This window comes from Astatotilapia calliptera, chromosome 12 (genome assembly GCF_964374335.1).
Source record: "Astatotilapia calliptera chromosome 12, fAstCal68.1, whole genome shotgun sequence".
Lineage (NCBI taxonomy): Eukaryota > Metazoa > Chordata > Actinopteri > Cichliformes > Cichlidae > Astatotilapia > Astatotilapia calliptera.
Genome location: NC_137433.1, coordinates 6,547,773 through 6,571,679, shown reverse-complemented (window position 1 = coordinate 6,571,679; position 23,907 = coordinate 6,547,773). Strand labels below are relative to the sequence as shown.

Genomic DNA, 23,907 nt, shown 5'->3' with positions numbered 1-23,907 from the left:
TGGTGCAATGCGTCTCCTATGCAGCTGGCGGCAGTATGCAGCTCAAAATAAACTTAAGGCACCGACAAATGCAAAACACTGGGCGCGAATAACGTTACAGGTGTATCAATTCTTGTGAAGGGCATGGCTGCAGGAAACAAGTCCGTTTCTGAGTTACTCAGAGAACTTGCTAACCGCTTAGATTGAACGTCTTCACCTCAGTCTGCGTATTGCAGCAGTGTACTGGAGATGAAGTGGTCCCTGGTCCAAGTTCTCATCACAACCGCACAGTGTTAACGTTAGCAAATGCTAACGCTATCACAGCTAGCTCCACTCCACGAAACGCTGTTCAGGGTAAGTAACGATATGTTATTATTGCTTGGTTAGTCTGTCTGTCTGGCAAAAATGAGCTTTTTAATCAGTTTAGTCACAGATTTTTTTTAATACTGTTTTTTATCATAGCAAAGAATTCTATAAATTAGGTAAGAGAAAATAATTGTCTTCTGGGTTAATGTCTGTATTACTATTTACATTGTTGTAGGTAATAGTTATTCATGACTGTTTTAAAGTGGCTTATCTTCTGTGCTAATATGGAAGACAAGTAATCTATGTGAAAGAAAAGAAAGCAATTTTAGTTCAACGTAGTGATTTTGTAAGTGGGTATAATTTGAAAATGCTTTTACTAGTACAGTGGATGTTCTTTAAATATTTAACATTTAAAGTGTGTGTCACTTTACAGACTCCAACTTCAGTTTTGGTTTGGTCTCACCGTTGTAGGTCATAACACAAACAAGTCGTCAAGTCAAGCAGCTGAGGAAAGGGCTTAAGGAAACCATGGTATGGCCGCTTCTGACAGAAAGATCAGACATCATTCCTCCTTTCTTACCAAGGGAATCAGAGACTGCTCCCTGTTGTGAGGTAAGGTCAGGTCACATCTTTTAACATCTGAATAGTAAAGCTATTTGGTTAATTTATGAAGGATGAACATTAATTGTTGACACAAAACACCAATATACTGTTTTGTATGCGTGGGTTAGTTGAACAGCTGGGTTACATTTAATAAAAATACACCTAATGTTGCTGATGCTCTTAAGACTACAAGATAAGTAAAGCTATAAAATGACTGTGGCCTGCCACAGAAGATGAAGATGAGGAAGAAGAGGAATGCTCTCGAGGATAAATGCAGAGTGGCAGGTTACCTTCGGTCCTTCATTGAAAATGGTAAGTCTGCTGCGATAGGTATTTTGCCATTGGTTTTCTCTGATTATACTTTGGAAAATTACATACAGTCCAGTGATCTTGGGTCATTAACAAAGTACACTATAGTAGAGCTGGGCGATATGAGATTTTTTCATATCACGATATTTATTTTTATTTTTATAAAAAGGACAAGAGCGGTGAGGTCTATCGCAATAGTTTAATTTTTCTATTGAGAAAAAGTTATTTCGCAATACATATCGTTATCGTTCTATCGCCCAGCTCTACGCTATAGTATAATTTTGTTTTGTTATTTGCTCCATGCAATACATAAGAGTGGTGGCATTATCAGTTGCACTAGAATTGTATGTAGACTACTTTTAGCTTTGTTAACATAAAAATATCTATAAAAGCTACAACAGCAATTTGAGTGGGGCAAAAATGTCTGGTGCCCTGTATGTAAGTGGTCATCTTTATGGTATTTCTCCATAAAAGATTCAAAATAATGAATATAGGATGTCATTATAGTTTAAAACAATCTTCTGTTGCAGCATCTTGTGCACAACAAAAAGCCCTCATCAAGTTTTGGACAGGATGGGAAGTCTTGCCGAGAAATGACTGTGGAAGTGGTCAACAGCAATCTTCCAAAGTCTTCCACCGGTTTTGAAGTACTACGTCTTCCTGCACACTACTGTACCTATGAGTCATTTCTAATGGACATTCAGGTGTGTCTCAACTCTACTGACTCAGGTTTTGGTCTGGTTTACGATTGATTCCATAACCACATGGTAAAATTAGACCATTTCTTCTTTCTTGCATCACATTACTGTACTCGGTGTTCAAAGAAACGGACAATCTAGTGAGTTCTAGTTCTTTTTAATACACTTGACAGTGAAAAATACAGAGTACAGGTGTGCATTTATGGCTTTTTTAATATAAACCGATGAAGAGTTCAGATATCAAAATCAGTTGTTCACTGTACATTATAAATTACACAATATGTTTTGTTTATACTCGCTACTGATACAAAAAAAATTTCTAGAAAAAATTATTTGAATTAAGATGTTACACTACTGTACTGTGTTCATTGTATTAAATCTGCTCAGAGTTGACATGTACTGTATATCCAACCAAGAAATGAATATCATTAAAGTGACAGCTGTATAAAACAAATCCTGTTTTATAGCCACTCACTGTTTTGTTGAAAATGAAATTGGTTATGCTGTTTTGAGTCAGTATTAGCTACAAAGCTGTAGAAATTAAAAATAAATAAATAAATCCTCCTGACATAGAAACTGATTAAATGTAATAATGTCTTTCTACAAGTGATTTTGAAGTATTGGTAGCACAGCAGGGTCTTGTTCATTCAGTGCATCTGGGAGCTGAATCTCAGGAATGGTGATCTCATTTGATGGGCAGCGATTATGTTGTCCTGTCCAGTCCACACCATAATCCTCATCAACCTGAAAGAGCATGCACATGTTTTAAATCTAAACTGAAGAGGTGTTTCCTGCAGCTGTTCCTAGATGGACTTATTGAGTCTGCCAGGGCCTATGTGAGTTGCTTAGGCATTGGCTACCAACTAATTATTCATTCACCCATTCTAGGTCAGGATTGGTTCTCTTCAGGTATAACAAATTTAACTTTGTTTAAAGTATTGCCATCTATACCTGACAGGTGGGATAAAAGAGAATGGCTTGGGAGGCGCACAGCAAATCTCAAGTTTTCCAATTAATGCTGAAAGAACCAAGGATGTAAATGTATTCTTGTTTTAGCTTTACCGAAGACACCAGAGAAAGTATATCTATAATGCTGCTGAAATAGACAAAACCATTTCAATAAACTCGCTATTTAACATCAACCTTGTTATGCGTTATCAGAGAACAATCAACTGCAAACAGCAATGAAACATTCAACTATGTACTATTTAAAGCACTAATGACCCTGCTGTCTAACAAGATGTGATAAGTAAGTAGACTGTGGAAAGCTGGTGGGTCTACTCTCTGTGTAAAAGGTTCCTACAGGCTCCACTGACCCCAGTCTCCGAGTTAACACACTAACAGCTAACACTGCTAAACGTGTCTCAACGCCGAGATGGCGCCGATAGCTTTAGCCGTAGCTGCCCCACTTAGTTTAGACAGTAACAAAAAAAAGTAAGCGATAATAATTCATTGTCAAACGTCATAATTAAGGTCAACACCTAAACAATGCTGTGTACAGAATCACACAGGTGCTCAATTACAGCATAAACTTACCTTAGACCTTCCTCCGTCATTTTCCTCCTAATTGTGCTCGGAGACACAGAAAATGTATCGGCAATTACCCCGACGGTTATCCCGGACAGCACTAAAGTCCTGAGTGCTGCACCGGGATTTCTAGACGTGGACGGCCAACATTTGAAGACTGTTCTTCCTCGGCGTATTCCAAACGAGCACGGTGCTGAATTGATCTTAAACCTTTGACAATGCTGTCATCGATGCGAACATCTTGAAGAGCAATTATCATCCCAAGCATTTTAGAAACATCTAAACGACTCAAAACAGTATCTACAGGTAAATGATCCCTCTCTATCTGATTTGCTTAAATGAGCAGAACTGGCTGAAGTTCACACCAGTCCGCCATCCTCCGTGACTTTTGACCTAGCACGCTGTTGCTAGCTGCAGTAGCCGTCCGCGGAGCCGGTATCCAGGAAAACTAGTCGATGGTAAACGATAAGCCAATAGGTGCAAAGGTCCAGCCCACTTACATTGATTGACAGACAAAGTCATTCTGCTGAAAAGTCGCATTATGAAATAAATAGACCATCGGGAAAAACGGGATTTTGAAATAAAGACTGACTTTGAAAAAAGGTCATTTTGGACTAAAAACGGCTGGAAATAAATAAAATGCCTCAGGAATAATCTCTGTTATTGTGAAAAATAATGACCATGAAATAATATTTCACAATAATAAGTAAATTTATATAGCAGAATGCAATATATTTCACAATAATGAGCATTTTTTTCAAAATGTGTTCCATTATTTCACAATATCATTCTCACATTACATATCTGTGTCTTATTTATTCACATAGTTATTTATTTCATCTTGACCTATTTATTTATTTAATTTTGAACACTTTGGAGTTCCATACACAGTTGCTATTTTTGGACCAAACCTTATAGGAAGCAGATATTAAGTCCTGATATCCTGTTTCTGAATTTTAATGATTTCCATCTGTGTGTTCACTCCCCAGTGTTATCCTTTTACGACTATTGAAAATCAACACAATTTTCACCACAAAACCTCTGCTGTAAGACTTATTATTTTTACTGTTTTTAAAGTAGTACATAATCATTTTTGACTACATGGAGACATCGTTGACAAAACATTGACTAAGTCACCATTTTCAAACACATCCAGGAGGACCCAGAGTTGCCGAAGACCCATTGTCTTCGCCAACTCCTGAGGGAAAGGTCTGGATATTCACCTAACCTTTCCCCGCGCTTCTGTCATGATATTGTGGGGTTTTAGTGGATATTCCAGTACCTGTTATTAATAACTGGAAGGCTGGGGCTGTTTCCACCAGAATCTGCTGCTCTCAGGCAAACACAAATCCAAACTGGGACCAAAGAATAATTTCTGATATTTGTTCATAGACCCAGAATGGACCACAGCACAGAAGACAAATTCATTGCTGGGCCTAGTTTGACTGTGGTTATCTAGGTTCCTCCCACAGTCAAAACACAGGCGTGGGGATACGCTAAATTGACCGTGGGTGTGAATATGAGCAGAAATGGTTGTCTGTTTCGATTGTCTGGCCCTGCAATAGACTGATGACTGCTAGGATAGGCTTGAACAGTTTGCTTCTCTCATAGCTTGTATATTAAAGATGGATGTAGCCATCTTTTGTTTCATAACATCGTCCAGTCCTCTCTTGGCCCGAGTGATGTTATGATCGCCTACCTATTGGCTGCATCTGTTTGTACCATCCGGTGTGCCAGTTAAAGCAGCCACGCCCCCATTTTTAACCCCTTTTGACGGAGAGTTAGATGAAACCTAACCTCCTGTACTGTGCTGATGAAGGGCGGAGTTAGCTAAACAGACCTTAGAGGTTTTAATGGGAGTTACAGAGTCTCGGGATTGACACCTTTTTGAAGTTCACATAACTTTTTCAGCCATGTATCTGTCCCGATGTTCCTTAACTTTCCTCAAGAAAGATTTTTTTCTGTTTTCTGTTATTAATTTGTTTGAACTGTGGGGGTAACACAACACATATTGGTACAAAAAAGCTTGAATGAGCTGTAAGATCATTTTGCGCATCGACAGACACATTTCAATTTGTGCAACTTTATTAATTTACCACTGAAATGAAACATGTTTGAATGACACACACTCTTTGTACTCTCTAACATTCATATTAGTTAAAGTCCCGTTATCCTCGGATCAAAGGGTTTGAGCAGAGTTGATGCCTGACCCTAGATTTCCATGCAAGTAATTCATGTAAATGTGTTCTGTATGACAGTTACACCAAATGAAGGCAATTCATACAGTGACGTGACTGTTGCAAACGGGAGGATCAAACATGTCCTTAAAATAAACACAAATATAATAGTCAATAATTTATCTATAGGACCAAATGGTGACTCCCAGTTCCCGTGTTAATGGATGAGGCTTCCCTTGTTAACAGGATCATAAACCCACATGTAAGTGAATCTCAGAATTACGTTTAAGTAGGAGCTTTCTCTCTCATGAGGAACTGCTGAATGTCTCTTTGCAGCTCGCCGTTGCGTCTCTGGGCCTCGTCTCTGCTGCGTTCTGCATTTTTTAGGCAGATCTCCAGAGCGGCCACACGGCGGCGTTCAGCCTCCAGGGCCGACTGGAGCTCTGCCACGGTGGCCTTCAGTTCCTTGTTCTCCTGCTGCAAACTGCAAGAGGCAATGACAGACATAAACAGGTTCACATGTGCAGTAAGAAAGGCAAAGGAAAAGCTAAGCTGTGCCAGGAAGAGTTTCTGCACCGGCAGTTTTCCCTCCAAATAACTCACGTCAGTTTTGTGTGAACACATGGACTTGTTTCCAGTATAAATAAACTCATTTTAAGTTTCCAGGAATCTAGTTATTATACTCCAGGGTCTGCTTTGCTCATATAAGATTCTCTCACATTGAATCCAGGCTCTAAGTGTTCTGCAACAGCACATCTACACTCTACAGTTTCGGGGTAGAAATTGAGCATTTCATTTCAGTATTTCTAAAACATTTTATTTTAGGAAAATTAGTGTTTAATGGCTGAAATGGTGGGTCAGGGTGTCCATGTGACTCTTTTGCTAATCTCACCTGTCTAGAAGTGGCTGCCCGGGGTCTTTCTTCAGCTCTGGCATGCTGTTGACCTGTGGAGGAGGACTGCTCACTGGCGTGGTGTCTACACTCTTCTTATTAGAGAGCATCCGGGGATACTGGAAGTCACTTTCAGGGGTTTGCGGCACAGAAGTGGAAGAAACTAAATTCTCACTCCCCCTCCGAGTGGTCAATCTGTCCTCCTCCTCTTTGTTACTCATTGTAGACCCCCCGAAAAATGATCCTGACGTTCGCAGGTCTAGGATTTTAAAAATGTCCTCTGACAGCGTGCCGCTCTTCTCGTCTGTGCTTTCCTGGATCCGACTCCACCTGTTGAGGGCTTCGGTCTTGGCTGCCATCCCGGTGAGCGGGCAGTTGAAGGTGGGGAGGGTTTGGGTGCGTTTGCGGGGGCTTCCGAGCCAGTCATCTACAGAAGGAGACAGAGGTTCCTGCAGCGAGGTTTTGGGGCTGTGGTCTCCCCTGAGTGGACCCGGACTGTCATTGTCCTCCTCCTCCGGAGACTCAGACAGACATGCGTCACCCATCTAACACAAACACAGAGAACACAGACTGATTACACATACAGAGATTTGCTATTTGCTGACAACATAGGCCTAAATTTCTTATTAAGCTATTATCATCCTCAAATGTATCCATGTAGCAAAAGTACTCTACCTCTCGGTCAATTTACCAATAAGAAGACCATTAGTAACCATTAGCATAATAACAGTCACAGTCTTACATGTCATACAAAGACACAGGAATTAACACCAGAGTCGATCTGGACGTCTCCATCTGCATTATTTATTTATTTATTCATTAGGAGCCCCATTAGTTCCGCCTTAAAGCACAACTAATCCTAAGTTTTCTGCTCTTTGTTCTATATGATCTCAGTGACAGTGACAGCATCCCTAACATGATCCTCTCAAGCACACAGCTCAGGCTTTAACTCGTTTCCTGTTTAAACCTGTTGTTCACGAGGGGCAGCCAATCAAGAGAAAGCTGACTTAAATTAAGAGGAAAAGGAGCAAAGACAGAAGAAGAAAGTCCAGACAATGTAAGGCCTCACCAAAGTCATGCATGAGAGAGACGAGGATTATTCTGATCAGTTAATCATGCAAAGCTACCCTAGCAGTGTCCAACAATAACATATAGAGCAGAGAATGAAGAGAATAAGTCCCATCAAACCAAATACATACACATTAAACACATATGAACACATAAGATGTGGACAGTGGAATTCCACTGTTTCTTTGTTTCTTTGTTCTTTACATGAGAAGACTGGAAAACTAAAAAGAGAATGGCGAGCTAGCCCAGCTTTGTTTAAGGTACAAACATGTATGTCCTGTCACCTCAACAGCTCAACCATTACCGCATCACCACGATCCTTGTGTACTTATTTGACATAAAGCTTCTTTCAGCTGCTCCCTTATTCACAAGAGGCCACCACAGAGGACAGATCTGTGTGTTTGATTTGGCAGATTTTGAAGCCAGCTATTCTTCCTGATCCTCCCAGTCTCTCCTCCTGGTCCCAGGGTTTCTTCACAGTGTGGAGTAGCTGTGCCAAATAATCACTGTACTACATGAACAATCTCCTGGATCCACTCGTATGTTTATCATATCGATGTCACGTGTCAAGTATTTCCCAACATCAACCAGCCACCTGGTAATTGCCATTGTTCTGTAGCCACTTTTGTTAATAAACTAGCTCTGTTGTTTGTCACATATATAAATTCTTATGAAAAAGCTAGTTTAAATATTTTATAAATTCAAATTTCAGTAAAATAACGAGTCATTTTGACACACTAACAAGCTCGTTGCAAAAGCCTAATGCGGCTAAAGGCTCGTACCTCTGCAGACTCCCAGCCCACAAAGCTTCGGGGAGCATTCTTCTGGCTCTCTGCCTTGTTTGAAGGAGAGGGGGGAAGCACATCTTTGGAAAGAGGAAACAGAGTCTCATGTCGTCTGATCATCACCGTCATCAGCTTCTGGATCTGAGGAGTCGCTGTGAAGAACAGAAATGTGAAAAGATTATGATCAAAAGCTCTTATCTTTTGGCTTTTATTCTCATTTTTGATACACTTTCTTCAGTCTTCAATATTTACTTGGATGGGTTTATGCAATTCAGACAGATCGTTACAGAGACATGAGATCACTGGCTGAAAAAAGGAGCCGAAAACAAGCAGAGGTAGAATCTACTTGGAAGTAGATGTGCTAAATATTACAAAAGTATCTAAATGGTACACCAAAACTGGTTTATCTGAGCAAACACACTGTTGTTGTCTCTTGTTGTTGCCTAATATATCTAACAGAAACACAGCTGAAACTGGGGTCTTTTAAGATGAACCAAAACAGGTACATCAGTGAGCTGTGTGTCCTCACCCTTCATCACAGTGATAGGATCTTCTATCTGAGGTTTCAGCAGGTTGATGCCCATCACAGTTGCCAAGTTCTCCACGTTCATCTTATTCACCTTAGAGTGTAGCTGTACCTCAAACAAGAACCTGAAAAACAACAGGACACGTAACCAGACACAGGATAGTATGTCTCAGACCGAGAGGCTGATCTCAAAACAACACTGGGGTGATGGACCAGAGGGTCTCTGTAGGATCTGGTAGATGTACGGGTGTCTTTCTTTTAAACATATTAAGTTATTTTCAAGTTTGGATGTAATGACGTCCTTCAGCATCTACTCACCGACAAACGTAGCTGAGAAGATTGTAGTTTACTCTGGGGAGCAGAGCAATTTCTTTGTTCAACCTCTCCCAGCCCTGAAAACACATGCAAGCAACCAGTTTAAAGGATACATACGCTCAAAACATCAGAGGATATCCACTTCTTGTCCACATGTACGCTCAGCTCTGTATTCATCTTGCAGTGTGTTTAAATTAAGTGCACCTCAGAGCTGGTGGAGTCCAGGAGGTTGGTACAGTCCAGGAAGTCTTGGTACTGACTCCAGGGGACCACAGGTTCAGGCAGCTCCCGCAGGTACAGCTTGAGTAGTGACGCCACCGTGTGGACATCTGTGTCGCTGTGGCAATTTAAACGATACTCATTACCCAGCGAGAATAAACCATAGGCATGCAGATTGGCTGACTGGTGTGGAAGCTCTTGAGTTTATCTGCACATCATGAAAGGCTTTGCACAATTATGCTTTCAATCACACTAAGATATGTGTAAATATTTTCTTGGACGGACAAATAATCTTGACATGGTGGTGTGTAGCATAAACAGGGTCTGGGTCTCTTGTACGGAGTTTGCTGTTGTAACTGTGACAAGAGTGCAGTTCAAGAGGGAAACTCGAGGCCTTGCCTTTGATTTTTGTTGCAAAGTATCTGTCGGTTGGCTCAAAACTCATGTTCCCTGACTCTACTCACATTAGATTACAGACAAACAAGCAAGTTAAGTTAAATGGATGTTTTCATCTACAGTTTTCTGTCGGAGGAGCTTGTGATGTTGAGTAATAAAGGCGTCCTCCCCTGTGCCTGCCAGAACAGGATGTGGTATCACCCTCAGCTCTGAGCAGACACAAATCTATCAACTTCTCACTACATCTCTCTCATCTCTCCTTGCTTTCTCAGAAGAAGAAGAAAAAAAAAAAGAGCTGATGCTGTTGATTGATTGAGGTTAGGATATTCGTCTCCTTTTATGGAAGTGGCTCTTATCGAGACAGCTAAATTTGTTTGAAGCACATTTACTGCGTCTTAAAGTTTCTTTAAGATGTGATAATTAATTCGTGCCATAACAACTTTACACTCACTATTTCCTGTGAATTCTATATGAAATTCATGCTGCTGTCCTTTTCACGGGACTGCTGTGATGAGCTAAATGCACCCAATGATTCATTAGCTTATATAGTAGCAAAACGTGAAGTAATTTATCAATCTTTCACATCATTGTGAAGACATTTTGGCCACTCTTCTTTACTACATTGTTTAACTTCATTAAGGTTTGTGGGTATTCGTTTATGCACAGCTCTGTTAAGGTCCTGCCAAGCATTTCAGTAGTGTTGAGATCTGGTCTTTGCCACTTTGCTTCATTCTTTTCTGTTTTACCTGCTGCTCTAGAATACTTTGGTATACAGAGGAGACTATGGTTGACTCAATGACTGCAAGGTGCCCAGGACAAGTGGCAATAAAACAAGCCCAAGTCATCACCCCTCCACCAAACATGGCCAAACATCTCCACATTGTTGCAGAAGTGGTTGTTTCAGATGCAACTTTGCAAAGCTGGGCTGTGCTACCGAGGACTTTTTAGAGAGAAGAGGCTTTCTCCTGTGAACACTTTCAAGCAGCCATACTCGTTATGTTGTGTTCTCAACATATAATATGCTAACTGAGGCCTGTAGAGACCGAGATGTAGGTTCACCAGCTGACACTCAGGGCAGGACCCGCACCATTGGCGCACATCCGGCCAATACAATCGGGCCATTATTCGCTTTAGTCCTGGGAAGATTGTGGTATTGTGTTAACACACCTGAATGCTCGAAAGTTCCTGCATTTATAGATGTGCACACACTTGCTGATAATCAGTTAATCAAATCTCCCATTTTTAAGTAAGATCATTGAAAAAGCAGTTTCTCAACAGCTCAATTACTTCTTAAAACAGAATAACTGCTACGATGCCTTCCAGTCAGGTTTTAGACAGAACCACAGCACTGAAACCGCTCTGACAAAAGTGTTTAATGACATATGTCTGAACACAGACAGTGGAAAAATGTCAGTCCTAGTTTTACTGGATCTCAGTGCAGCATTTGATACAGTTGACCACAACATATTACTCAAACGACTGGAGAACTGGGCAGGTCTTTCAGGAACTGTACTAAACTGGTTCAAAACATACTTAGAAAACAGGAAATACTTTGTATCAATAGGTAACTTCACATCCGAGCAGACAAGTATCACATGTGGAGTTCCCCAAGGTTCCATCTTGGGACCCCCTCTGTTTAACATTTACATGCTCCCACTGGCACAGATTATAAAGAACAACAAAATAAACTACCACAGCTATGCAGATGACACACAAATATATATCACAATGTCACCAGGAGACCGAGGCCCTGTACAGGCTCTTGGTAAATGCATTGAGGAAATTAATGACTGGTTGTGCCACAATTTTCTCCAACTAAACAAAAACAAAACTGAAGTAATAGTCTTTGGCGCCAAAGAAAAACGATTACAGGTCACCAGAGAACTTCAATCTATACATCTAAAAACCACAAACCAGGCGAGAAATTTGGGTGTAGTGATGGATGCAGACCTAAACTTAGAAAAACACATTAAGACAATAACAAAGTCAGCTTACTATCACCTCAAGAATATTTCAAGGATAAAAGATCTGATGTCTCAACAGGACCTGGAAAAACTAGTCCATGCATTCATCTTTAGTAGGCTTGATTACTGTAACAGCATCTTTACAGGTCTACCTAAAAAATCAGTCAGACAACTACAGCTCATTCAGAACTCTGCTGCTCAAGTCCTCACTAAGACCAAAAAAGTGGACCACATCAGTCCAGCTCTGAGGTCTTTACACTGGCTGCCTGTCCGTCAGAGGATAGACTTTAAAGTTCTGATGCTGGCCTATAAAGCTCTGAATGGTTTAGGACCAAAATACATCAGTGACCTCCTGACCCAGTATGAACCTTCCAGATCCCTCAGGTCATCTGGATCCGGTCTTTTATCAGTTCCCAGAGTCAGAACCAGACACGGAGAAGCTGCATTCAGCTTTTATGCTCCTTATATCTGGAACAAACTCCCAGAAAGCCTCAGATCAGCTGAAACACTCAGTTTATTTAAATCCAGGTTGAAGACTCACCTGTTCTCAGCTGCATTTGAATAAAGCACCAAATCCACACTTTAAGCTTAAATTTCAAAACTTACACTAACTACTGATCTTATCTATTTCTGATTTTATCTGTTTTGATTTTATATACTGTTTTGTTTGTTTGTTAAGCTTAAATGTCAAAACTTACATTAACTACTGATTTTATCTACTGTTCTGATTTTATCTGTTTTGATTTTATATACTGTTTTGTTTGTTTGTTTGTTTGTTTGTTTGTTTGTTAAGTGGGTTTAGAGCTCTGGGTAGCTCCCCAACTGGGTCTAGACTGGGTCTAGAGAGTATTTTAAATTCAGGGAATTTAAAATAGAAAGTAGCTCGTCCACAGAAGGACTGGTAGCTCCCCTTACGATAAGGGTTCAGATCGCGCGAACAGGTGTGAAATATGTGTGTTTAGTTAGTTTGTTTGTTTGCTTGTTTTAATCAATTGTAAATCATGCTTTTTATTTGTTTTTGTTTCTAATGTCTCTGTAAAGCACTTTGAATCACCTTGTTGTTGAATTGTGCTATACAAATAAATTTGCCTTGCCTTGCCTTGCCTAATGAAGTTCATTTGATTAGCAGCACCTGGCTGCCACTCATCCTACCCCATAATTCCTATGGAAGCTCGAAGATGTGCTCAGTTTTCCAGGGTCAGATGCAATGATAATCTCATATCTCCCATGTCTTAAATGACTATAGAGAGAATAGTGAGGTCATTACCTGGGGAAGGAGGGCCTCTCTCCTGCATCAAAGGCATCTCTGAACTGTTTGACAGCATTATCCTGACCAGGGAGGCGGAAGATCCCCTCTTCGTCCAGCCCATGTTCTTTGATGAACTCCACGCACTTCTGCACCAGGATTGGGACCATTTGAGGTCCGAAGCGCTGCTCATATGTCACAGTGTCCATGAGACTCTTTCCAAACACTGCAGACATACGGAGAGCAAAGATATTTGGCATAGTTAGATAAATGATTTATAAAACAGCTATTGTCCCTTTTCATGTTAGTGAACAGGTGATCGTAGGGCAATGCTTAATGCTTAATCACTCGATTTGGTTGAATAAAAACATTTATATCGAGAGAACAATTCTCATTTCTTTACATTTCTTAAAAAAACATTTATTTTTGACATCAGTTTTCTTTAAATTTGCACACAGCAGGAAATAATCTGTTTCAAACACATTACTAGAAATACTCCATAGTTTCGAGTACAGGAGTTTCCAGCTCACAAGCGTGAATGCACTCAAATATGAGCTGCTCAGTTTTCACACTAACATGATATGACTTGACACATCACACAGACTTTATACTGGGAAGGTTAAAGACCAGCAGAAAAACCCAATATTACTGCATTTTAAATTACACCACTATAATCTTTTGGCTCTAAAAATCTGGATTGAGCTGCAACAATATTTTTGCCTACTAATGAAGCTGTTAAGTAAAATTAGCCTGTGAATATCACTCACAGATATAAATGTGTAGACCTTTATTAATAACATGACTACTCTACAGTAGGATATTTATGGATATTTGGTATTTGAACTGTCATTGAAATAATATCACACTTTGTTGTGGTGAAATTATAGAACTAAGATAACTAAAACTGCCTCCTGACCTACTGTTGTATAGTGGAGGACAGAAAAAACCTGCAGCGGGTGGTGAGAGAAGCAGAAGCACACTAAGCCCCCATCACGAACATCTACACTGGCAGACTCCAGCAGAAAGCCTGCAGTAGTCAATGATTCCTCTCAGCCTGGTCATTCCTTTTCTTTTACCCACACCCTTCTAGAAAGTGATACAGCTTCTACAGCTGCAACTAAACCTTCTACAAGCGTCAAATGTGTCTTCTCTGAAGAACATATGATCTGTCCCCACTTTGAACTTTACTACAGCAGGTCTCTATACACTCATCTGACCCCATTTGACACTACATTGCATATACTATATATATCTTTTAATCATAAAGATGATCTTATCTTATAATTGCTTAATTTGTACAATTATCTTTCACCATAAAATATAGGAACTGTGAAATCAAGGTAAACAATTGTCTATTAGCATGCATCAGCCTCCTTCAGAGTGGCTATGAAGCTATGCATGGCCCTTTGAACCTGAAATTGTGCAAGTGAATCAAATTAAAAATGGCCTAGTTTGTCAAATGAAACCGAGAAATTGTGTAACTCTGAGTGGATGTCCTCGATTTAGCAACTGTCATGCTGGCTGTTCTCTTTCTTTTAGCCCCACATGGATACTTGTCAGAAAACGCAGTGCACTTGCTCTGAAAATGACTTTCATTATTACTATTTGTTACTGCAGATGAAGTGTAATAGTAAGTCAAACGCAAGCAAAACTGCCCCAGCAATACTGACTTCTCTGTTATCCTCGGTGAGTTTACCCTTTTGGATTTGGCATCCATAGCTTGGGGAACTAAAGATTGACCATTGCTGTGTTATTTTAGTCTGACAAAGCTTTTTTCAGTTTGTGAGCTTCATATTTCATGAACACAAGAATGCAGAGAACCATTGGCAACAAACATAATGCTTTAAAATGTTTCCCATTTTCAAGGTTTCTGTCAAAACTGCAAGGATTTACTGACTGACATGAGAAAACAGCTAGTTTGATTCTGTCTGATGCTAGGCTCTAGCCTCGGCTAATCTACCTTCAAACACTACTAATACAAGACCTTAAAATAAATATCACGTTGTTATAGCAAATGTTTTTTCAGCTATTAATTAATAAGTGACTTTTATGTATATATATGCTTGTTTATATTGTGCTATTCTTAGTTAGTGTACTGTCTGTCTTTGTTAATGTTTGTTTATAATGCAGCACTGTAATGGAAAATAATTTCCAATAAAGTATTCTGATTCTGATTCAAATATTTTGAAATATTGTGTTTTTATGGGTAGGTAATATGTTTTGACTACTAGCTAGATTGATGACTTCCTCTTTTACACGAAGCTTAGCAAAGCTTTGCTGACATGGATGTTTTTTTCATTTTTTTGTTCGATTAAGTGTTTTACTTTTGGACGGTGCCAGGCTAGCTGTTTTCCTCTGTTTCCATTCCTTTTGATTAGCTAAGCTAAACAGCAGCTGACTGTAGCATCACGTTGTCAAAGGTCAAATATGAGAGCACCGTTAGTCCACTTATCTCAGCTGAATTTGCCGACAACGTCCAAGTTTTTAATTTCATTAGTCAAACAGGATTGTTTCAGTTTAATAATCTTTGACAGATTTTACTGAACCTCCACTTGTTGGCGCTCCGATGACTCTGCGCAAGGTGCGCACCCACTCCTCCATGTCACTCTGGGAGTTTGCCATCAACACATGGGGACATCGCTCTCTGTCTCCAGTTGAGCCTGTCAAACAGACAGGAAACCAGAAATATAACAGGAAATATAAAAAGGTTTCTGCTGTCCAATGACAATGAAGGGATTCCCCTAAAAAAAAAAAATCCTCTTTAGGTCTTGGAGTAAAAATATCATGTAAGGTCTCAATTGTGAGTGTTGAGTGTGTTACTTACGTGGTATGATCTCAAAGAGGTACTTTCCAGGGTCATCTGAATTCGGGGGGAGTTCGTTAACTTTACTGAAGCGCAGCTGGATGACTCCCTGCAGGCCAGATCACATAAGCACAAACACACTCAGAATTGTAAAGTCCTTCATTGCCAAGAACCAACCAGCACAATTCACACACATACTTACATTTACCCTTTAACAAGCAGTTGGTATTCATTCTGTGTGTGCAGTGGGAAGGCCTAAACAGGTGCTTTTGTTGCTTATTATTACTATTTAAATGCTTACAAGCTGATGTAGTTTAAGATGCATTAATGTTCACTGTTTATGACAGAGAACTAACAGCCCTAGCCTCTGTTTTCACTTCCTCTATCTACCATTACCCTCAACCCCCCTAAGTATTAAAACTAAAACATTATTAAAACAGAAGGCTTTTGGAAGGCTTTTGGAGTAAATCCTCAATTTTGTGCTTTTGCAGGAGACAAATCACTTACAACAGAAGAGGTTAGGAGCAGCTACAGCTGGCAACATGCAGTCCTAATTACATTTTATATCTAAGGAAATAAAATGCTGCTTTGTTTCTTCTTGTTTCACACCTTGATATGGTTGATAACTTTGACCACTTTTTGCTACACCAGTTTCGCTGCAAACAAAACTACGTTTTCAGAGCTCAGACAATAATAACAATTTGCTTGCCTTCATTTTATAATGAATACCAACATGTAGTTACGGTTAAGTTACAAAGTGCTCATTAAGTCGACTCAACTACCTTATTAAGAAGTTCAATTCCAGTAGGATTTTAAGCAGTATAGTAGTTTTCAATTGCTATAGACGGTGATGAGTAATTTAATCATGCACCTTTGCAAAATACCATAATGTAACTATTGAAATGAGAATGCAAATGAGTCTTTTCGATTGCATGACAAGCAGTGATAGACGTAGATAAGCATCAGAATAATGGGTTGAGGTTTGGAGTGCAGGTCTTTATTTTATCACTGAGCAGAGCGTGACTGTGCACACTTCTTTCTGCTAACATAGCAGCTATCGATCCATCCATCAGACACGGCATACTTAGTGTCAGCTTTGCGATTCTGACTTGAAGGCAGATAAAACAGAACCTGAGCATCTGAGCTGCGAGTGGAACTGATGCCTGGTATTTCAGCTAACATCCAAATCTGGAACTTCCCTGACACACCCACACAGGACACTACAACATCAGTGGACATCAGTGGAAAGTGCTGACTGTGGCAGACAAGCAGACGTTGGTTGGCTGCTGGCTTTTAGCCAATGATTCCATTGGTAATAGCGTGATGTGCACGCTAACGCTGAAACATTAGAAATAAACGGAGCAACATTTTACGTTTAGGCACTGATATATATATAAATATAAATAACCTCTTTATGCAACTCAAAGGAAGGAAGACATTTTAAAGGAATTTTTAAGATACTTTTTCTCGCATCTTTTTTATTTCTTTGAGCGTTTGCGATTACAGTACAGGTTAAGCCGGCTATTACAATATAAAACATGTAATTATTTATGGCATCATCTTTCTGAAGGTTTGCTTTTTGGCCCAGACAGAGCTACAGCATACCAACAAAACTTAGCTTTTTCAGAGATGAACGTTACAGATGTATACATGCAAAACGTGGCTTTAAATCAAACATAAATGTGCAATATTAAAATTCTTTCAATGGCAGAAGGTCTTTCATGTGAGGCTTCCTGCATCAGTTGTTTTCTCTACAGGAAATGTGTAAGGTTAGCCACACAGCTAGCAGTAAGTTTGTGGTCTTAATTAGACTTGATAAAAGACACATTTCTTATTAACGGATGAATTCTTCTACTAACGTGTGCATTTAATTATGAATAAATGCATTTATTGCAAAAATAGTTTATGTGACAGGAATGATGATTCGGTTTTATCTGTGCTTATCTCCACGCTTAACCACTGCATAAAAGAAGCGTAGCTTCAATAAGAAACTGGGACATGGAAATAACTTTGATGTCTTGTCATCATAAGAACTTCTTTTAAATATATAAATATATATAACATGTGAATGACTTGTTTTGGAAGTGATTTTATTCTAACAAAGGCCAAAGTGGATATAGAAATGAATAATTTTGAAAATCTGGATTAATCTGGTAAGGTCAGCCTTACCTGGACAGTAGTCTCCTTATCATCTTTGTGGTAAGTCAAAGTGCTTCCTCTCAGAACAAAGTAGCGCTGCTGCCAGTTCTTCACTAAAGACCTCTGTTGCTTCTTCAGCCAGCCGGCCTTCAGCGGCCTCTCCATGGACCTGTAGGAGCGCGGCGAGCCCTGGCCTGGGCCTCCCTCTCCAGGTATCACACTCTTGGACCGCGCTGCCAAACACCACAAGGAGGCAGCTTGTAAAAACGTCAAGAACAACAGCGCCCAGCGTGCTGTGTCACAGCCAGAGCGATGAAATATTACCAAAACACCAGCGGTACTCAACTTCAGCAGAGCACTTCCTCTTTTTTGATATGAATATGCATCAGCCTATCAGGGCTGAGACAGCAGCTCGCTGTATACTATTTTTGTTCCTCAGCTATTGAGTTTCAAGCTGACAGGAAACTGCTGGTCTAAGCTGACCAGTTTCCTGTGGAAGGTGCATGAATGCAGCTGTGATTGTACTAACATAAATAGCAGTAGACTGACCACCAAACAATATGATGGAAAGGTTAGTGGTTAAGTTATGGACAGATAATGTCACATCACCTGTGACACTAGAGAGCACGAGGAGTGATGAAAGAACAAAGGTGACGTGTAGGCGGCCTAGTGAGCACAGACTAAACCACAGACGGTTTGAGTCCCAGACAGCGAGGTAGGACCAGAGATAGCTGGACTGAGACTGAGCCCATTTTCTCAGTGTTTCTTTAATTCTCTGTGTCTTGTTAGGCAAGATGACAGAGTAAAAAGAGAAGGAGAAGGGCCACAGTGGGGTAAACAGGAAGTAGCCACATCATTGCCGGAGGCCTGGTACACTTTGAAGGTCTCCACCTACAAGCTTTAGAGTCCTTTGGTCTCATTTTAATAGCACCACCCTGATTAGTGGAAAGTTAAAGTTGAGGAAATGTGAGCCCACACACATCGACTGATGTCACACCCCACCCTCAGCTGACAAACATAAAGTTCCTTTAATGTCACTTCATATCATGACTAGCCAGATTTCCACAGCACCTCAGAGATGTGTCCAATAACCACTATTTAGAAGATATTTGCGATAAATCCAACACTTTCAAGTCAAGATGGACTCGGGGAAGTATGATGCTCAGTTTTACACAGACTGTGAAGAGTTTCATATCGAACTGATAATTGTAATTTTACCAATTTACATATTTCTGCTCAAGTGTATAAATGTGACTACCATCAATAAATGTAGTTGCCTAGCCTCGTTTTATGACGGCTTGTGATCAGACCGGATAAAAGTAGGACCAAACAAATACTTACAATAAATATTTTACTTTAAAAGCCTGATTCTTTTCAAAGAATACTTTATATGTTGTTGCCATAAGCTAGCTGAGGAAACTGATCTCATTCTTATAGTTTTGTGCTAAATAGAAGTAAGACACCACCAAGCATGAAACCAGAAGATGGGACAAAAGCTAGCCTGTCCCAGATCATGTTTTTTTAACTGGCTTTGTTTGCTTGTTTTTTTGTTAAACTGGAAATTGTTGTAAATGCCGATATATTACAGTGTAGCAGTGACATTTATAGTTTAACTCTCTGTAGAGCCAGGTTAACCTTTTTCCCTAATCTTTATCCTGGCAAAGCATTAGCAAACAAAGCTTGCTAATGCTAATAAGCTAACTGGCTCTCAATTAAACTTCATACTCAACAGAGAGACATGAAACCCTTCAAACTTGCTAATTATAATGTTGTACAATTACAGAACCACCTTTAAAAAGATCACTGTTGTGTTATATAATGAGGATTATGGAGCTAGTGAAAGTATTTATGTTTAAGAGAACTTGACTGGCTATTTTCTGCAAAGTTCCTCTAAAGTCAGGGTTTGATCACAAGTTACGAGATATTTCATTCCCTGGTACAATTTTTTTATTATTAGTGAATTATTTTTAAAAAATCATTTACAGTGCTGTACAGAAGTCTTAAGTCATCCCATTTCTTCATATTCTATTTTCAAGGAGCTGAATTTCCTTGTAATTTGGTCTTGAGCAATAACTCTCTGACGTTAGAGTCCAGTCCGTGAACCTATTTTTTAATCCACTTAACACTGACCTATAAGTAATTCCAGCATAAAAAAGGAACTTAATTCCAGGGATGAACCACAGTTGTGTGTAGATATAACAGAACCAATTTTAAATGTTGCTTTGGGCACTTCTCTACAGGCCTGCCACAGAAACACAGGATTTGTTCCCATTTTTTATTGAATATATGCCAAATGCCAAAGATAACTCACCCTGACAGGCACAAAACAGTATATTTCACCAACAAAGTGATTCCCTAAGTCCTTTTAGCTACAAACATGACGCTATCAGTCATGGATTGGTCTCCCCGTGCCCGGATGGCCACATTATTGAATCAGTGTGGAATTATCTTGACCTTGGAATTATGTAGGGAGCAGAACAAAAAGCAGCCAACATTAAATGTCCTTAAAGAAGACTAGAGAATTCCTGAAGACAGCTTAAAAAAAATTAGAAAGCTGCCTAAGACAGTTCAAGCTATGTTGATGCCTATTGTGAAAGTCATGCCAAACTGTATACATCTATGTAATGTTTGCACATTTTTCAGCAGAACTGCACTTTTACTTTCAAAATTCAAAGAAATAAGGGGTGGCTAAAGACTTTTGGTAAAGTACTATATGTCTCTGAGGATATGTCTGTGAAGGTTCTCAGTCACCCAGGTCATCGTAGTCTAAGGAGCTTGGAAAGAAAAGTGTCTGGACTTCTTTAAGTTGCTTGAAGACGTTTCACCTCTCAACTTAAAGAAGTCCAGACACTTTTCTTTCCAAGCTCCTTAGACCATACACAGAGAAGTTATGCAATGCAGTTTTAGCTTGCTGGTGCCCAATTTAAATGTCTGTACTTTAGGACTTTCAGAGGCTCTGCAGGTTCTTCCTTTGTAACGTAAGTTAAACACCTTCAGTCTGAAGCTTCATATTTAATAGAGAGGCGTTCAATGTTCTCATTTAATCCTGTAAAATAAGAACATCTTCAAAAATGTCAACATATGACATTTGTTAAAGGATTGGTAAGTACTTGGGTCAAATGCCTTATTCCTCATCATTAACATTGACTCTGAAGGTGTGTGTTCGACCTTTACAATACTTTATGAAAGGACAGATGCAGTATGACTGTGCAGACATTTGCACATCATACAAGCCTGCACTTACATATACAGTATGTAGGCAAAGTTACACAGCCACAGGAACTTAGCTCTTGCATCAGTTTCCTGTTGAAAGGCTGCATCACTTTAGTCCCAGAGCAAAAAGAAAAAGAAGCATCCACTACCTAACACAAGATATCTCAGGGTAGCATGAGGAGAATCATGAAGGGTCACCAGAGTTGAGGAAGTTCTACTTCCATACTGGCGCAAGTCTGGGATATTAATATCCATGTGAGGCAGATAAAATAGATGCCGCTCAGGCAGCTACTTCCTTCCACAGTACTGAACAACGCTGACACCAATGGCAGAAAAAAAAAAAAAGATTAGAGTTAAAAAAAATTATGGTTACGACTGTACTGTAGAAACTCATCTAGTCACTGCTAGTGTCTGTGCTAACCTGTCGTGCCTTGAAAACCTGAGAGGAAACACCATTAAGTACTGCACTGATTCCACCCTGTGCAAACACCGCTGAGCACAGTATCAGTGGGTCTAGCACGCTGTACACTTTAAAAATATATCCTTGCATTAGTGTTGTTTGGTCAGCCGCTGGGGGCTACTCTGAGGCCCTCAAGAGAGGTGATGCAAAGTCTTAAAGCTTTTTGTGTAAATTGAAACCGTGAATTCTATGGTCTATGACGAGGGGTGTGTAAAACAAAAAAAAGTGGGGTGTTAAGCAACTGTGGTCAACTTCGCCATTGTGCTTAAAAACCCACACAACCCCCTTGTTATGCCTTTGCTATCGGCTTGTTTTCTAGTATGAACCACCTTTGACTTCTTTGGTTATACCACATGTAATTATAGGCAAAGAAATCAAAGGGCCACTTTTTCTTCTACGAGGTACAAATCTTTGTTGTACAAGGTACAGATCTTGCGGTGTAAATGTGAATGTGATCCCTGATTTCTTGGAATGTCAGTTGGTCAGTTTAAAGTTTACACGTCATTAGATAAGAACAAAACTGTTTCGTTTCTAGAATTTGAAATGTAAAATCCTTGCATCTGCTCTGGCTGTCAGTGAACGCAGCACGGCCACTGGCTTACCTATGCGAGCTGTCTCTGCCTTGAGGGTGCTGAAGTCCCAGTTGCGAGGTAGTTTCAGAGACATTGTCCTTCATTCATGCCACGGGTCAGTGTTTTAGTTCGCACATGCACCTCGCCGGAGCGCACACACACAGACAGACAGACAAACACACGCATACACACACTCAAACACACACACACACACACACACACAGAGAAAGAGGAGATCTCGCAGATCAAACTTCCTTCTTCCTGTGTGTTAATCTTCTCTTTTTTTTTCCTCAGCTGTTCACAACGAGTCCCCTCGGGTTGCCTTTACTTCCGTGTTCTGGTAGCTTACAGCAGAAATGGCTTCCAGGTTGTTTCACTAAAAAGGTGCAAAAAGTTCCAGGGCTTCATGTAGTGGGGAACTCTTCAAGTGGCTAATGCTGGATGGTGTCACAAGAAGAAGAGGGGAGAAAAAAAAAAAGCCACCGGCGTCTTCTTAAAGGAAATGGTTTGTACCTCTTGGTGTCACTCCCTTAGTGAGCATGTTGCTTCACAGCTCAGCCCTCACTGAAGCAAAAGTCAGTATTTACAGAGGTGTTGTAAATGCTGATTTTTACATCTAAGGTGAAAGGTTAGGCATCTCACAGTGGCCCACAAAATACTCCCGACTGCACTGATGCTCACTTGTTTAATGATGGAGTAACTATTACACAGCTGGGTGTAAGGAAGTCAACTAAATGCAACTAAATGGGGAAGAAGCCCAAGAAGGAAGAAACCAGTCACGCAGTAACCACTTTTTTTTTTTTTTTTAAATACCTTTTAATTTTCTCTGAAACAAGACAAAGCACATTTCCGCATCAAAAAGAGTACAGCTTTTCTCTAGACAATGTACAACGCAACACAAACCATTGCACATTTGAATAATTATATAGTGAAATCATATAGCTGTATAATAACTTCAAACCACAAAATATAACACAAGGCAGGAGGGGAGTCTACACAGCATGTGGGACAGACACATCTCTCCCATACATTCCTTTTTTTTTTTTTAATTTCAAAGAGACTCCTGACTGAGCAGGATGCAAAAAAGCAAAGTGGCACTGTCTTGATAAAAGTAGCACAGAGGCGCAACTGTAGGTGCCCGAAAACAGGGGAAGAAGGAAAAAAAACAACAACAAAAATCAGGTTTCTCTCTGAAAGTGGCATGATTATCTCTTAAAAATGACCTGCTTGTGAGCAAATCTCAACTTCAGGGGTTACTGGAATGTATCAAGCAGCAGTCAGAAAGGGTCAAACCCATCCACCCAGCACAGGAGCTCCAGCTCTCTCTAGTGGCCGTCTGCAACACCAGGCAGTGAAATGGCAGTACAGAGCTGCAGGCTTAAAAACTGTCGAAGGACAACGAGACAGTGAGGCTCAAAAAAACAAACAAAAAAACCCAACAAAAATCACAAGATATCTATTTCTGCTGAGACACTAGCTACCTGGAACCTACTAGAATGAGTTTCCACACTGATTCAAGTCACACTCCACGCAGAAGTGAACATACAATGGCTATCAGGGAAAAGGTTAAATAAAAACACCCAAATGTACTAATAAAGCCACAGCAAGAAAACACCTTTCTGTCATCTCTGCACTTTTTCCTATATGGCAATAATAATAATAATACTTTCAATATTACTCTAAGAAAAATACTAAAGAACACTCAAAATA

At 39.9% G+C, this 23,907-nt stretch overlaps 1 protein-coding gene and 2 long non-coding RNA genes across 4 annotated transcripts; 1 reads left to right on the top strand and 2 right to left on the bottom strand.

The window, feature by feature from the left end:
• Window positions 1-80: 80 nt before the first annotated feature.
• Window positions 81-2,349, top strand: LOC145432481 (uncharacterized). 2 transcript variants are annotated; one of them, XR_013912780.1, is made up of 4 exons: window positions 81-333; window positions 757-897; window positions 1,119-1,200; window positions 1,728-2,349. It is a non-coding gene; the product is annotated as an uncharacterized LOC145432481 (long non-coding RNA). The 2 variants fall into 2 exon arrangements; XR_013912781.1 differs by having other exon boundaries at window positions 719-897.
• On the bottom strand, window positions 2,037-3,568 carry LOC145432482 (uncharacterized). The gene is made up of 2 exons (XR_013912782.1): window positions 3,432-3,568; window positions 2,037-2,639 (listed from the first exon to the last, which is right to left on the bottom strand). It is a non-coding gene; the product is annotated as an uncharacterized LOC145432482 (long non-coding RNA).
• Window positions 3,569-5,489: 1,921 nt separating this feature from the next.
• arhgap25 (Rho GTPase activating protein 25) lies at window positions 5,490-22,660 on the bottom strand. Its single transcript, XM_026186769.2, has 11 exons — window positions 22,228-22,660; window positions 17,983-18,185; window positions 15,835-15,922; window positions 15,557-15,670; window positions 13,032-13,236; window positions 9,390-9,522; window positions 9,189-9,262; window positions 8,874-8,995; window positions 8,342-8,496; window positions 6,492-7,036; window positions 5,490-6,083 (listed from the first exon to the last, which is right to left on the bottom strand). The coding sequence occupies exons 1-11, from the start codon at window positions 22,289-22,291 to the stop codon at window positions 5,885-5,887; spliced, it is 1,902 nt and encodes a 633-aa protein (XP_026042554.2). The 5' UTR covers window positions 22,292-22,660; the 3' UTR covers window positions 5,490-5,884.
• Window positions 22,661-23,907: the final 1,247 nt, after the last annotated feature.